The sequence below is a fragment of the Kogia breviceps genome, chromosome 16 (genome assembly GCF_026419965.1).
Source record: "Kogia breviceps isolate mKogBre1 chromosome 16, mKogBre1 haplotype 1, whole genome shotgun sequence".
NCBI lineage: Eukaryota > Metazoa > Chordata > Mammalia > Artiodactyla > Physeteridae > Kogia > Kogia breviceps.
The window spans coordinates 69,272,593-69,289,595 of NC_081325.1; the positions used below are offsets into that span (position 1 = coordinate 69,272,593).

At 43.0% G+C, this 17,003-nt stretch overlaps 1 protein-coding gene and 1 non-coding gene across 7 annotated transcripts in view; one reads left to right on the forward strand and one right to left on the reverse strand.

Moving 5' to 3' along the window:
- The window catches only part of PCCA (propionyl-CoA carboxylase subunit alpha), a 369,338-nt gene that overhangs the window by 322,407 nt on the left and 29,928 nt on the right, over positions 1–17,003 (forward strand). For all 6 annotated transcript variants that reach the window (XM_067016618.1, XM_067016615.1, XM_067016616.1 and 3 more), the window contains one exon: positions 14,926–15,066. In XM_067016618.1, the coding sequence (XP_066872719.1) occupies positions 14,926–15,066 (141 nt within the window). The remainder of the gene's footprint in view (positions 1–14,925; positions 15,067–17,003) is intronic.
- LOC131743361 (uncharacterized) overlaps positions 1–17,003 on the reverse strand; it is an 88,318-nt gene that overhangs the window by 11,964 nt on the left and 59,351 nt on the right. The gene's annotated exons all lie outside the window — the stretch shown is intronic.

Genomic DNA, 17,003 nt, shown 5'->3' on the forward strand with positions numbered 1-17,003 from the left:
ACATGCCCAAGAATTCTGACTTTTGAGATATTGTGATCTAAATAAGAACTATGTGTTTGGTCTTTGTCCCATTCCTGGCACAGAGCTCCTAGAACCCTTGGAATTTCCTAAGTGAAATGCGTGATAAAGGTAAAAGGAGTGTTTTGTGATTTATAAGGAGCCCCCTCTCAAGCCACACTGGAGCTTAGGTTAATGCCCCTGAGGTGGAGGGCTGGTAGGTGGGGAACCAACCTGGCAATTGAAGAGCTGGAGCTCTGAGCCTCACCCCCAGCCTCGGGGAAGGGAGAGAGGCTGGAAGTTGACTTTATCACTGATATCCAGTGATTTAATCCACCCGCTCGCGTCTCGGTTTAAAAACTCTCTTAACTGAAGGGGTTTGGAGAGCTTCTGGATTGGTGACCATGTGGAGGTGCCGGGAGGGGACACACCTGCAGAGGCGTGGATATTTTGTACCTCCCCCCCACCCCCACCCCGCTTTGCCCTAGGCATCTCATATCTGGCTGTTCCTTTGTATCCTTTTTATAATAAACCAGTAATCCAGGAAGTAAACTGTTTTTTGAGTTCAGTGGGCCATTCTAACAAATTATCGAAACAAAGGAGAGGGTTGTGGGAACCTCCAGTTTATAGCCAGTTGTCAGAAGCACAGGTGACAGCCTGGACTTGGAATTGGCGTCTGAAGTGGGGGGCAGGCTCGTGAAACTGAGCCCTTAACCTGCAGAATCATAGCATCAGAAGTGAATTGAATTGTAGGGACGCCCAGTTGACATTCAAAGAGAGCTGGAGAATTGCTGTGCTGGGGTGCGGGGGTGGGGAGAATGCCCGCACATTTGGTGGCAGAAATATTCTGAGCAGAGTAGAGTATGAAAAAGAAGTGGGTTCTTTTCCCTTTTACTTAATTTATTTCCCCTCTATCTGTAGGCATGTATTAATAATAAAAACAACAAAAAGAGTAGGAGTAATGTCTATTAAATACTAATGTGGCGTTTCCTGTGTTTTGAGCCTTCCTCATAAAAGAATTCATTTAATCCTCATCACAGCCTTTTGGAAGAATTTGAGAAGGATAGGTGTTGGCTCTGCTCTAAATGTTGGGTAGAATTCGCCTGTGAAGCCATCTGGTCTTGAACTTTGCTTGTTGAGAGTTTTAAAGTTACTGATTCAGTTTCATTTCTTGTGCTTGGTGTGCACATATTTCCTATTTCTTCCCGGTTCAGTCTTGTCCCTTTCTAAGAATATGTCCATTCCTTCTAGGTTGTCCATTTTATTGGCATATATTGATAGTTATTTGTCATATCCTCTTACGATCCTTTGCATTTCTGTGGTGTTGGTTGTAACTTCTCCTTTTTCGTTTATGATTTTATTGATTTGGGCCCTCTCCCTTTTTTCTTGGTGGGTCTGGCTAAAGGTTTATCAGTTTTGTTTATCTTTTCAAAGAACCAGCTTTTAGTTTTATTGATCTTTTCTATTGTTTTTTAGTTTCTGTTTCATTTATTTCTGCTCCGATCTTTATGATTTCTTTCCTCCTACTAACTTTGGTTTTGTTTGCTCTTCTTACTCTAGTTCCTTTGGGTGTAAGGTTAGGTTGTTTGCGATTCTTCTTGTTTCCTGAGGTAAGCTTGTATTGCTATAAACTTCCCTCTTAGAACTGCTTTTTGCTGTGTCCCGTAGGTTTTAGATGAGTTTTTTAATTTTCATGTGTCTCTAGGTACTTTTTGGTTTCCTGTTTGATTTCTTCAGTGATCCATTGGTGGTTTCTCACAACAACCTTTTGTAGTAGGCACTGTTATGATCTGCAGTTTATAAACAAGGAATTCAAGATGCAGAAAGTTTAAGTTCTGTTTCCAGGCTCCTAGGTGGGGGAGTTAGAAGTCTTAAGTATCTGACTCCAGATCCTAAAAGTTAAATCATTGTTCTCCCCTGAATCCCAACCTGGGAGGATTTCTTTAAGAGCCGGGCTAAAATCAAAAAGCCTACCTCATATTGATCACATCCTTTGTAGGACTGATTTATATTTATACTTGTATTTATATTGTGTCATTCATGAATGTCTTTTCTCTCTGGCCAGACTGTGGTGTTTGAGGTCAGGAGCCATGTTTTCCCCTGTTTATTTTGTGTACTCATGTTGCCCAGGTATGCTTGACAAATAGTTTTGAGTGAATGAACCAAACTGTTTCTCTAGTTCACCACGCACCTCTTTAAGTCTCTAAGGCAAGGATAACCACAGAGTCCTGCACTGCCTGATCTAGAAGCTCTCTTAATACCAAAACCAACTTACTTTCTTTGATCTTAGAGTCAGATGCGGTGTTTGCAAAATCGAATCTATTTGTTCCCAAATGTGGAACCACAGAGCTAGAACTATAACAGTTAGAAGTTACTGATCCACGATGACTATCTGAGATGTTTGAGAAGGAGACAGGAAATAATATGTGGTGAATAGTTACTGTCAGGCATTTCCTAGTTATTACTTTGCAAATCTTTGTTGATTTACTCATTTAATTATTATCTTGATTTTAGAAATGAAGAAATTTGTTCTGAAGAGTTAGGTCAGTAGGCCAAAAGGTGATGTCAGACTCAGGTCATTTGGCTTCAAAGACTTGCGTTTTTCACTTTTGCCATTTCCAATGCGACAGCCATACCTCCTGTTCCCTCGATTGGCACGTGGCTTTTGAGGTCTCATCTGCCTTCACTGTTGTATGTTCTTTGTAATGCACAATTTGTAGCATGTCAGAAGTCCATTTAGTAGCCCTGGTTAAATTTTCTAAGATATGTCAGAATTCTAAGCTGTAAAATTGCTAAGCAATAGAGATCCCCTGATAGAGATCATTCCCAGTAATTTGGACCAGTGGTTGCTGGGCTGTGTAGGGAAGGAAAACGTTCTCTTCTGTCTTCTTACATTCAGTGCCTAGAGCCTTGTAAATGAAACTAACAAGGCAGATTAACAAGAGGGGAAAAAGATTATATTACGTATACATGGGAGTTCATAAAGAAATGTCGCTTGAGGCAGTGAGAATTTGGGGTTGTATACCATCTCAACAAAGGGCAGTACAGTGTGGAGAAGAGGTTAGACAAAGGGGTTTGGGGCTTCTGGGGTAGGGTAAGTTGTGAGAAGATAACTAGGAAATGTGTGATTTTAAAAAGGCTGTTTAGTCAGGTTTATTATGCAGAGAAGAGTCCTCTCAGGTGATAAGAGTTGTCTTTGGAGTGGTGGTTCTCCTGGTGTGGGAGAGGGAGACAGCTTTACAAAGGACATTTATGTCCAACTTTTTTTTTTTTTTTTTATTTTTTTTTTTTTTAACATCTTTATTGAAGTATAATTGCTTTACAATAATGTGTTAGTTTCTCCCCCACAACAAACTGAATCAGTTATACATACACATACGTTCCCACATCTCTTCCCTCCTGCACCACCCTCCCTCCCACCCTCCCCATCCCACCCCTCTAGATGGTCACAAAGCACAGAGGTGATCTCCCTGTGCTATGCAGCAGCTTCCCACTAGCTATCTAATTTACATTTGATAGTGTGTATATGTCCCTGCCACTCTCTCACTTCATCTCAGCCCACCCTCCCCCCCCCCATATCCTCAAGTCCATGCTCGAGTAAGTCTGTGTTTTATTCCCGTCCTACCACTAATCTCTTCATGACATTTTTTTCCCTTAGAGTCCATATATATGTGTTAGCATACGGTATTTGTTTTTCTCCTTCTGACTTACTTCACTCTGTATGACAGACTCCAGGTCCATCCACCTCATTATAAATAACTCAGTTTCATTTCTTTTTATGGCTGAGTAATATTCCATTGTATATATGTGCCACATCTTCTTTATCCATTCATCTGTTGATGGACACTTAGGTTGCTTCCATGTCCTGGCTATTGTAAATAGAGCTGCAATGAACATTTTGGTACATGAGTCTTTCTGAATTATAGTTTTCTCAGGGTATATGCCCAGTAGTGGGATTGCTGGGTCGTATGGTAGTTCTATTTGTAGTTTTTTAAGGAACCTCCATACTGTTCTCCATAGCGGCTGTATCAATTTACATTCCCACCAGCAGTGCAAGAGGGTTCCCTTTTCTCCACACCCTCTCCAGCATTTATTGTTTCTAGAGTTTTTGATGATGGCCAATCTGACCGGTGTGAGATGATATCTCATTGTAGTTTTGATTTGCATTTCTCTAATGATTAATGAGGTTGAGCATTCTTTCATGTGTTTGTTAGCAATCTGTATATCTTCTTTGGAGAAATGTCTATTTAGTTCTTCTGCCCATTTTTGGATTGGGTTGTTTGTTTTTTTGTTATTGAGCTGCATGAGTTGCTTATAAATTTTGGAAATTAATCCTTTGTCAGTTGCTTCATTTGCAAATATTTTCTCCCATTCTGAGGGTTGTCTTTTGGTCTTGTTTATGGTATCCTTTGCTGTGCAAAAGCTTTTAAGTTTCATTAGGTCCCATTTGTTTATTTGTGTTTTTATTTCCATTTCTCTAGGAGATGGGTCAAAAAGGATCTTGCTGTGATTTATGTCGTATAGTGTTCTGCCTATGTTTTCCTCTAAGAGTTTGATAGTGTCTGGCCTTACATTTAGGTCTTTAACCCATTTTGAGTTTATTTTTGTGTGTGGTGTTAGGGATTGTTCTAATTTCATACTTTTACATGTAGCTGTCCAGTTTTCCCAGCACCACTTATTGAAGAGGCTGTCTTTTCTCCACTGTATATCCTTCCCTCCTTTGTCAAAGATAAGGTGACCATATGTGTGTGGGTTTATCTCTGGGCTCTCTATCCTGTTCCATTGATCTATATTTCTGTTTTTGTGCCAGTACCATATTGTCTTGATTACTGTAGCCTTGTAGTAGAGTCTGAAGTCCGGGAGCCTAATTCCTCCAGCTCCATTTCTCGTTCTCAAGATTGCTTTGGCTATTCGGGGTCTTTTGTGTTTCCATACAAATTGTGAAATTTTTTGTTCTAGTTCTGTAAAAAATGCCAGTGGTAATTTGATAGGGATTGCATTGAATCGGTAGATTGCTTTGGGTAGTATAGTCATTTTCACAATTATGTCCAACTTTTAGACAGGAAGGGGAGGACAGAGAGCTAATTGCTTTCAGCTCAAAACAGTCCTTTCACCAAAAGGGGCATATTTGGGGGAGGCATGCTATAATTCTCTTTAGTTGTTTTCTGCTTTGATCTTCTTGGTCAACAGTTTACTACATGGTAGTACTGTCATCTTGAGCTTTGTTTGCTTTATCTTTACATGTTTTCGTTTCTGCATTTCTGACCCATATAAGCCAGCATTTTGGTGTATTAGATTCTGGGTTTCTTCAGTGAATGCGTAATAGCAGAAATATTTTATCGTTTAAAGAACCCTTGTAAAGTCAAAGCGTTGTGGACGAGCACCTGGCGTTGGCACGCTTCCCAGGCCTCTCGTGCTCCAACTCGGCCTGAAGAACTTGCACGGGAAGGCCAAGCTCCCCAAAGTGCTTTTCCCCGAAGCTTGCTCACTCTGCACCCTGTAGACAGCATTACTTTAACTTGAGGTGAGCAAAGACTAATTCACAGAGAAGAGAAGAGGGCTGAGGACATAGCAAAATGGTACACTTCCTTACCTGTGTGCTTACTTACATAGTTGTGTTTTTATAACATTTTCCTGTACTTTTCTGTAAGCTGATGCCGCCCTAATTATAGATTTTCAAGAGAACGTTTCGTTGTACCCCAAATTATACAGTGCTTTAAAAAGGCACCTTCTTTAACTGGTTTACCAAATACCTTATAAACTCGTAATTACATAAAGCAATTCAGGATGCAGAATAGAAACAGCCTGTAATGTTAACAGATGATGTGAGCTGGTACTGTTTGAGTACAAGGCTTTCAAAGATCTATAATATTTTTCTTGTGTAGAGTAGAAAGAAATGACTCATTACCGTCATAACGTGTCACGGAGGCTCCTGATCAAACAGAATGCACGCGTTCTGTTTTGTGAGTTCTGTACAGTGCATTGTCAATGGACTAGGCTTTGTGGACGGGAAAGTGCCACTTATCCCAGCAAATTACCTTTGTGGCATATGTTAGACAGCTTGTGGGCACCTGGGCGAGGCAGAGGCTGGGCGCCTTCATCAGGGCACACGTGCACCCAGCGTCCCACGGCACCCAGCTCCAGGGAGGTTGTCCCATTAACAGCCTCCTTCAGGAACCCGCTGATGACTTGCTCTCCAGACTCCCCTTCCCTGCAGGCCAGGAGTGGGGCTGGCTCCCCGTACAGTAGCTTTTCTTCTTTTCCATCATTTCTGGGTTTGTATTAAGACAAAAGTGTTCCAAATTACAAGGAAAGTAACCTCAGTGGAGCCCAACTGAGGAAATAAATCCCATTATTAAGTGCTGGATTTAATGTTTAATTAATTTCAATTTAATTTTCAGCACTATTGTTAAAAAAGGAAAGTTGCTGACCTTAGCATATTAGAATTGGAAGGACCCTTGTGATTAAAAGACACAATAAGAAAAATTAGGTTAGATTTTTGCATTGTTGACCAACATCCCCTCTCCAGAGGATGTTGTGTTTTAGGAACTAGCTGGAGATGTACACAAACTTACTAACTCATTTCATCGAAGGTATTTTTTTTTTTTTTTTTTTTGCGATACGCGGGCCTCTCACTGCTGTGGCCTCTCCCATTGAGGAGCACAGGCTCCGGACGCGCAGGCGCAGCGGCCACGGCTCACGGGCCCAGCCGCTCCGCGGCACGTGGGATCCTCCCGGACCAGGGCACGAACCCGCGTCCCCTGCATCAGCAGGTGGACTCTCAACCACTGAGCCACCAGGGAAGCCCCATCGAAGGTTTTGATATTGGCCTTAAGTTTTTTTCTGGAAACCTTTCCCTTTTTAGCCAGCCAGCATTTTGAAACGTGAATTGCTGAAATGGACTTCATGCATTTTTGTTGTTTTGTTAGAATGTTCCTCCCATCTCTTATTTTTGTGATTCTTCCCTCAAACACTGCCCTTAATGAGATTGTTGCTTACTGCCGTCGAGGCTCCTTGTGGCACATTGAAGTTCAAGAACCAACTTAGCAGTTAAAAAATGAAACCTTGAGGCTAGATTGATTCATAAATGTAGCTGGTCATGTTGAAAGTGACACATTATGTCACTGCAGCATATTGACAGTGTCAATTGCATGTCCTTAAACAGCTAACCTAACTGATGTACTTTGTGTTTAACTGCCTTTTTTGATTAAAGGGAGCAAATGCTGAGGAACTGGGACGCAGTATCAGAAGCCATATATTTTATCCTGTTAACACCAGCGTCGCTGACCCACAAGTGAGGGGTGTGTTGGAGTTTTCCTGTAGGCTGGGCTGCTCTAGTTTAACTGGTCTAAACAAGTGATTAATGATCAGGAGCGGGCCCTCACCCTGCTTCCAGAGCTTTCCTTCAGTGCGTTTCCATTTTTGTCACCTTGCTGCACGCTTGGGAGGCCTTATGTCAGGGTAGCTCACACTCTTTACTTTGCTGGCATTTGTTTCCATTTCAAGGGCCCTTGATGTTTCTTCAGAGTTGCTTTTTTTTTAAAAGTATTATTTAGCATTATGACCCAGACCTTAAACTGTTGACTTTGCAGTTGCAATACAGGTGTTCTGTTGCCCCCAACCAAGGAGCTGCCGGACTTTCCCCCCCAAGTTACAGAGGTGATAACTTGAACGAGACGTTCTAGTTTCTTGGGACCTTGTTTTATTGTCTTGCACGTTAATACGGTATTTGTATTTCACAAGGCTAAACCGTATACAGTATTTCTTAAATGTGCATTTGCAATAGATGGATATATTAACTGTTACTATCAAGTTGAGAATTTGAACTATTAACTTTACTATAATAAAGTTTTGTTATAACGGTGCTAATTACTAAGCAGCTGAATTTGTGAAAAAGTGCACAGCAGTAATTTGCACCTTATTGTGGCTTTGCTATTTAAAAAAATTGTGAACACGCGAGCTTCCGAAGAGCACGTTTATCTATGGATCTTTAACAGCTGGACTTCTTGCGTATAGCATTTGGTGTCTGTATTTGTGCTTCTGAGACGCTCATTTTACCCTGGTAAGAGCTGTTGCGTGCTGAATGGGACATTTTAACTACGAAGGAGAAGCATTTTAAATCACTATGTGCTTTTGTTTATCATTTTTTGCTAGTTTTAGGGAAAAAAAGAAAAAACAAGAATAAAGATCTCCTTTCACGTTCCTCCCTATCCATGTGAAATCACGAACTGCAGTAGTCGGATTTGAGTGTTTTGGTGATGGCATTGCCATTGTTTCAATGGCAGATAAAAATGGTTCTCTTCTGTTGGCTTCACATCCTCAGTAAATGCTTCTACATCATTAAAATCTTATTGAAATGGGAGGGAAGGGGCCAGGGTCCAACCTTTAAAAGAATGAGACATAGACATAAGACATGACAAAAACTGGTTAGAACCAACTAGGTCCAAGATGGCGGAAGATTGGACTTCCAGTAAATCCTTAAGCCTCATTATACGCTCATCATAATACATTAGCATGCTAAACCACACGCCCACCAGCACCATGGCAGTTTCGAGGCCCACCATCAAAGATCAAAAAGTGGGCGGTGGCCCACCTCCTGGAAATCTCCGCCCCTTCCCCTGAATAATCCTCCCACTCATTAGCCTATGACAATTACCCAGCCCATAAAAACTAACCACCCCACATTTCGGGGCCTTTCTCCTTCTGAGATGGCCCACACTCTGTCTGTGGAGTGTGTTTCTCCCAAGGCCATTCTTGCCTTTCGAGATGGACTGCATTCTGTCTATGGAATGCGTATCTCTCTAAATAAATCCACCTCTCTCTTTTTTTCTTTAACATCTTTATTGGAGTATAGTTGCTTTATAATGTAATAAATCCGCTTCTTACCTATCACTTTGTCTCTCACTGAATTCTTTCTGCGATGCGACTTAAAGAACCTGAGCTTCATTAAGTCCTGAGACGAGTTGTGTGATCTCAATTAAAAGACTGTGGTTTCAAGTCCCATCTGAGTTGTGCTGTTTCATTTTCACACTCCTAAACCAGCACAGGTTTGTTCTGTATTTTGCTTTGGTCTGTAAGAACAACCTCAAGTCTCGGGAAAAACTTATTTTTGCCCTGTGGATGTGTCAGAAACATCTGCTTCAGGTAGTTTCCAAGTGTTACTTAGTAACCTATGATCCAAAAACCCTGTTAGGGTGCTCCAACTATTTGAAACTACACGTTCTGTATTTTTATAAGCGTATATTCAGATTAATTCCACCTGCCTCTTATTTGGATTTCTGGCAGCTAGGAACTTCTAAAAGAAATTTGTGTTTTTAAAAAGAAATGCGAAAAATTAAATTTTCTTTCCTGATTCAAGACTTCTGTACTTTTAAGAGATCCTGTTCACAGGCAGAAAGGAGAGGTTTCAAAGGAACCTCATCTCCATATGGTTTTACTCGATAATCCTTTATCCACCATCTTCAGCCCTCATTCCTTTGCTTTCTTGCCTGTGGCTACATTTCTATCTCTGCATCAATTAGCACAGTGATTTATACAACAAGCAAGCAGTTTAGAGGTAATGGTACACAATTAACATCTCATTCCGCCATAAAGGGTATGCTAAATACCCCAGTCTTTGCTTTCTCTGCCTGGAATTGAAATAAGTGTTTGTCCTAATTCATATGCTATCTGATGTGAAGTGGGCCTGCTTTGTACTGCACTACACCATTAATCTAATTATAGATAGCTGCAAATGAAGTCCTGTCTGAGCCGGGAGATTGAAGAAAATAGCCTTTTGTCATTTAGCATGACTCTGTGAAGCAAGATCACACTTTACGGGGCAGTACTGCAAAATGGAGATCTCAATAATATTGCTGCCTGTTGCGTCTTTTCTAATTACAACAGCATTGTAAACACAACTGGGTGCTGATATAAATAGAGCTGTAGATATGCTGTCATGTGGGTTGTTGGAGAAAGTCCTCCGAGTGCTGCTGGATTAAATGATGCATCCTTGACTGACAGCTACCTTGAGACCGTACCGATGGAGCTGTCACAGCGTTATGCTAACAGGCCGGCCCGGTGGCTGCAGCGGTGCCAGGCGCTCTAACTGCTGTCTGTTCATTCCCCCTTCTTCGTGTGGGTGTACCTCCAGCAGGACAGCTCCAGCTTTAATTCTGTGTGTGCTTTCAGTATTGTTTCATGAACATTGTTGTTGGTTTGGTTTTTGTAGGACCTGATGCTGAAGTAGAGGGGGAATGTATTTTGCCTGGCTTGGAACCCTTGCTTTGTTCTTCCGCCAGTGTTAATTATGTATCCCAGGAAGACTGTAGGAAAGGAAAATAAGGTTGAATTACAGTTCTAATTCCACCTAAATGCTTTATATATCTTGTGGGGGGTTTTTTCCCTATTTTTCTGAAACACCGATGTTTTCAAAGACGCATCCTCATTTTTGCATCTAGTCATTCTGTCACTTTAAAAACATTGACAGTTTACCTCTGGCTCAGAGTTAGGAAAGTAGACTTTTAGAGGAGCATTTGAGTGTTAGCTCTCACTGCCATGAGGCGGAAATGAAGACACAGCTTAAGGGTTGGAGACCCTTGGGGCAGAAGGTGTAAAACTTTGAATGAGAAGAGATCCTTGTATTTGAAGAAATGTTTTTGCCACCTTACTTAGTGAAGGTCGATGTACAGTCTAAGGCCAGTGCTTCAGGATGTTAAGATAATTGATGAAAGGTAATTGACAGTGAAGCTTCATCATTTATCCTTGAGTCCGAGCTGGCTGAGCGGGCCCACAGTGGATGTGAAAAAGCACGAGCAGTGTATCAGCTGTACATACGTATGCTCCTCATTATGGGGAGAATGACGTAGGGAAGAAAACCGGAGCTGAGCTACTTTACGAGCAAAGAAAGACAGGAGAGGCTCTGAAATCACGACTGAAAAAATACATAAACAAACTGGATGCACTCCTCTTGCAGGGGCCCCTAGAGCCCTGAGTCTAACAAGCACGTGAGCACGTGGGATGTGTCACGCCGCTGGTAGATCTGGAGGCCTTGGGGAGAAGCAGGGATTTAAGCCCCACGAGGAGATGCATGTGCTAAACTAACACGGACACCAGCAGGACGGGGTGTCGTGTGACCATCTGAGGGCAGCCTGTCCACTGTGAGGGCTCTTTGCTGCCCGGGGCGCCAAGTGGGGTGTGTGCAGGGCACGGCTGGGCATGCCCACTGGCAGGATGTTTTTGTTAACCGAGTCTGCTTAAAAAGCCGTCTCTGCCCCCCAAACCAGGACTGGCCTCTCCTCCGCCAGCAGCCGCCTGGCTCTGCCCCCCACCTCTTCCCCGCGGTCAGGTTCCCTGTTAAGAGCTGTATGTTCATTTTTATAACAATGCCATTGTGTTCCTTTCGATTTTCCATCTCTTACAGTTTTCTTCCTGACCCTTTTTACGTCTGGTATGATTTTTCTCTCTTTCTTTTGAACTTTTTGGGAGAAATTTTCTTGTTAGACATGGTTTTACATTGCAGACACCACAAAATTAACTTGCTTAGAAGCTGGGGCTGGGGCTGGTTGACCATAGTTAGGTTATTAGGTAAAGCCTCTTTCCTGCCTGTTGGTGCCCTGTGGGTAGGGGAGCTGGAGCCCAGGCCCCGGGGAGCACCTGTTCTCTGCTCCAACTTATATTGCGAGGCGTGTTTTCAAGAACTTAATAATTTGACTGTGGTTTGGAGAGCACCTCCCTACACCCCTGGGGTGAGGTTCTACCCTCATGAGCCCGGGAGCAGCCCAGCTTCCGGCCCCACCAGCAAGCAGGCTCGAATCCTGATTGCTGACGTCTCTCCAGACCTTGCAGAGGGAGAACCTTCTGGCTTCTCTGTCCCGTCAATGAGCCTGTAACATCTTGGCCTCCCCACCCCCAAAACATCGAGTTGGTGGTCTCTCTGCTTGAAAACAATAACAACAACAACTGAAAATCAAAACTCTCCGGGAAAGTTCTATGGAGCCCGTGAGGAATATTCAAATACTTAGCATAAAATCAAAGTCTGCACAGGTCATGGGGCTTTTTCCTGAAATCTTTCACCCCGTTGGCTGCTCTGCCCTTGCCCCCTAAGAATTCAGAGGAACCAATAAGTAGCAGTTTTGATCACAAGCTCTGAAAGCCCTAGTGTACATTCTTAAATGACTTCTTTTCTGAGGCATCGAAAAGCTTTTACGGTTCTCACCAGGCAGTTCATTCTGATGGGCCCATATGCTGCTCTCCGCTCAGCTCCCATCCTGGCCTGCGCCCCGTGCCCCGCTGCACCGCCAGCCAAGGGGTTGTTTCCAGAAGCCGTGTTTGTGTGGGCACGCTGAAGGTCAGGGCAACATCAAAGGTAGTCTTAAAAAGAGAACCTTCTCTCTGCCGCCGCTTTTTATATTCAGAAAGGTCATGTCTCAGCCAACTATGTGCAACAGGGCCTCTCCTGAGGCACTTACGCCGTTGTTATTTTTTACTTGTGATTTTACAATAAGTCGCTTATCCCCCAAACAGATTTAAGAACAATAAACAAATACAAAAGGAAAAGGAACATCTCATCAATAACAAAGACTGCATCTAAAGGCATTGAGTTTTGTGACTCTTTTACATCTCTTTCCAAGCAAAGCAGGAGTCCTACGGAGAAAGGAATCCAAAGATATGAAAATTTTAAAAATAGTAAAAGGATCCAGTTTTAGTCAGGATCTTGTCATTTCTGGGGAGACATGGAGCTTGGGACAGTCTTAGCATTTTATTTATATTAAGGCTCGTTTGTGATATAGTTAAAATTAGTTTTTAGTTTTTAAGGGTAAATATCCACTGTGGTGAAATGTGATAAGTCATATTGTCCTCCGTGTAGAAAGATACTTTCCCTGAGTTCACATTTTGAAGTCAAATTGTGCGAAAAACAAGAAGAAAAAAGATCTGTACGCTCTGGGAAAAACCAGCCAACTGGGCCCAGTGCTGAGAGTCACGAGGAGCAGCTGCGCAGGACGGTGCCGGCCAGGGAAGCAACTTTTTTTTGTTGACCCCGATGCTTCTAGGGATGTTGGATTTTCTTCTCCAAGGCAGACAGAGCACAGATACTAGAACTGTGCAATTTGGTATGATTATATTCTCCCCTCTCCCTGTAGCCTCCCTCCCATAGATTTAATGAAGGACTTTGAGGTACAATTCGTCGTTGATAAATAGCCCCTCTGCCCAGAATGTTTATTCGACTGACAGCAGAGTGCACTCTCCTTGCTTTTTTCCCTCACCACTTATGACTCAGATGAATTTTAATAGGAGCAAAAAGCTTTTATTTGCACTGTAATTTCACTTAAGGATCATATCCTTTGGAAACTGGCAGACACTTGTACGTCTTGATTGCAAAACACACCACTCAGGAGTAAAGAAACATGCAAAAGATGTTATTGTTCAACCTGTCACAGTGTCTGTCGCAAACCTGCTTGGAACTGAGGCCATCGAAGCTCTTCTGTGGGCCCTCCCGCCACGCCTTTTGAAACCAGGCCCCACAGAGAGCACACGTAAGAGATTTCACCGCCCCTGGGCAGCGTTAAGGGCGATTCCATTTTGCTTGTGCCTCCCTGCCATCACGACGCCCACAGGAGGCTTTGAGTTACAGCGGCTTTTTCCCAACAAAATGGAGCTGCCTGGATACTGCATCTGTCTTCCCCCAGGGAAATGCACTTTGGTAGAAATTTGAAAATCTTCAGGTGGTGGTTCCAACTTCCTCCAGCCATGTTATTTTGTTTCTGTTTGAACAGAGCAAACTGTGGCTCATGTGTTTCTTCACAGAGATCTAGGATTTTTTCCCACCAGGCAGAAATTCCCTTTATTAGAAATGTTCTGTTTGACTGAACTGCCTTTAACGTACCCCTCATTATTTGAGAGCCACCTACAAAATGTGCCATTAAAGTACTGGGCTGTGCAGATCTTTTTTTTTTTTTTTAATTTATTTTTATTTTAAAAATTTATTTATTTTTGGCTGCGTTGGGTCTTTGCTGTGCACGGGCTTTCTCTAGTTGCGGTGAGTGGGGGCTTCTCTTTGTTGCGGAGCACGGGCTCTCGTCGCTTGGGCTTCAGTAGTTGTGGCGCGCAGGCTCAGTAGTTGTGGCGCACGGGCTTAGTTGCTCCGTGGCATGTGGGATCTTCCCAGACCAGGGCTCGAACCCGTGTCCCCTGCGTTGGCAGGCGGATTCTTAACCACTGCGCCACCAGGGAAGCCCTGCAGATCATGTTTCTTTCAGTGGTTTTAAAATCTAGAATTATTGCCTCAGTGTAGAGGATATTCACGTTATATTTCATCTCTATAAACTCTAACCGTCTTGTTACATTGGAAAGACCACGAGGTGTTGTGCCTAAAAAGAAGAGCTAACTTTTTCAATCGTGAACATGACATTTTATGTCACTGGAAAAAAAGGTGCATTTTAAAATATTATTTTGCCCAAAATGAACACCAAAACCCTTTGTCTTAACTTACTGATACGTAGTCCAGCCGCTGTCTTGGGGGAGCAGGCAGTTTGACACGGCTCTCTGCTGCCACCTGCCGGCGTCTGCTGGCAGCACCCCTTTCTCCCGTGGGCCGGCCCAGCTGCGGAATTTGTGTCAATTCGGATAAGTTTGCAAGTGGTGAGGGGAATACAAGGAAATTCTGTTTTCTTTATAAAATTTTGAGGTGTTTTTCTTAAAAGATACAGGATGATTATTATTTATCACTAATTAATTACCGGAGTAGTTGTACTTCCCAGAAATTTCTTGAACAACGGGTTCACAATGTATGGCAGGAACAAACTGATATATTTTGCTCTTGTGTACAATCATGAAAAACCACTTGACTTGAGAGATGGTGTAATTTAAAAGCTAAAAAAGTGATTTTGAATGAGTGCTACATTTGAGGAAAAGTTCATCATTTAACCTCACTTTCTTTTTCCCTTTAAGTACAAGGTGCATATCCTAACCAAACTCGCCGCAGAATTGAACAAGTTTATGCTGGAAAAAGCAGCCGAGGACACAAGCAGCATTCTGCGCTCCCCAATGCCTGGCGTGGTGGTGGCCGTCTCTGTCGAGCCTGGGGACCTGGTAAGGACCGTACTTCTGTGTGTCTGTGTGTGTGTCTCGGGGCTGTTGCAGACTGAAGAAGGATCTCGTTCTTGAGCCATACTACCCCACAGAACAGCAGAGGAGCTTTTGTGCATTCTTTGTCCAACAGCTTCACATCTGAATTAGGTTAGTAACAATATCTCTGAGTGCCTCTCCTCCCAAATGACCAGGGACTGGAACAGAAATAAGGCCAGATTCACTGTTTTTTTGGCAAATTTAGTGTTTCAGGAAGCGTTTCATTTAAAATTTCTGTTTACTCTCTAGCTCTCTGTGGTTTAAGCATCCTTAGAGAAGTCATGCCAAGAAATGATCCCCCAGGGGGGGAATTTTTTGCACATATTCTGGAATAAATAGGAAGGGTACTAAGGAAAGTTAATTCTGTAATCTGTATAGTACCAGAGCACTTCCGAAATAAAATTTAGGATCACAGTTTGAATTTTTTTCATCTTGACCTTGTGCCATCAAGGCACAAATCAAAGCTATGGTAATATTTCCTCACACGTTCAGTCTCAAGGTAGCACACGCTATGGACAAAAGGATACATTCACTGTAGCAGCGCATAGATAGAAATCTACTGATCAGCAGCAAAAGTAAATAGAAGACAAAGAGGCAACCAGAAGGTTTCTAGGGAGCGCTTAAGCCCCCACGTTTTTGTTTATGTGCTGGAAAATAACATCCAAACGTGACAGTCTTTAATGGATGATATGGTGATTCCATTTTGTATTTCAGTTATGTCACAGGAGTTTATATATTTTCCTGTAAAGATTACATTAAAACTGCCTCTGTATTTCTTCATTAACGTAAGTAAGATAACGTTGAGGAAAACTCATGCAGTTGGTTGGCATTAGCCTCTAGAAAAGTACTTACGGTAGATGAATATTCAGAAAAAACGATCAGTTTCAGTTGTTTAAATGATTAGCCCTGAAACTGATAAGTGCAGTTGGAAAACTGACTCAACAGTTGCTTTACCTGATGATACAGAAACGGAACAACTACCAGCTTTTCTAGAAGAGCATAAAAGAGGTTCAGGAGCTGTGAGTCGTTAGGCTTACTTTGAAAGCACTGACATTGCTGGAAGAAAACACTCATTAAGATTGTCAAACACGCTAGTGTTAAGGATTGGGGAGAGGCGATGCTTAATGAAGATGCTGTGTTGAATGTCTGGGAGAGGTTTGTCTTGTATCTCTTGGTTCTGAAGGATTAGGCTCCTGAGAAGACAGCCCCCTGGCCTTGACGTTAAGAATGTCTACACTCGCTACATTACCAGAGCAGTCAGGACAACGTCCTAGTGACTAGAAGTGTAGGTTGGTAAAAACAGTGGGGGGGGGGTTTGTGGTTTTTGCCATTTTCCTCCTTAAGCTTATCCTGGAAGCCACAGAGGCTGTGCACAGCCATCCTGAGCTTGTTGGTCCTAACTGTGTGGCTTTAATGATAAAATCACATTTGTGCTTAGAAAAAGAAATACATATTTCACTGGAATCCTCACTTTTCCAACACCTGAGTCAGACAGAACCTGAGAGGAGGGGGTGGCAGCCCCTGCTGGGAGCTCAGTGGTGGGACCGGGGGGTGGGGGTGGGGGGCAGTTCAGGCTGTCGGCTCCCCTCCCCGGAGAGCAGGGGGCCTGCAGCCTCCTTGTTGCCAGCAGCTGCTCCAGATACCAGAAGGGCTTAGCCTTCGTGCTTTCCATTTCCTGGTTAATAAGTTAGCGTGGGAAAGCTAGGCATTTTGGTGAAATGGAAGTGTGGCGTTAGTCCTTGGTTCATGGGGGGAGCTCAGATGTTGGGAGCCGCCACTGATAATTCAACGTGGGTATTCAGGACTGGTTTGATTTGTGAAGGAACTGGGGCCTCTATTTTATGTATTTCTCTAAAGCCAGAGCACACCGTGGGGGGTTGGGGGGCGGGTTGCTGAACCGC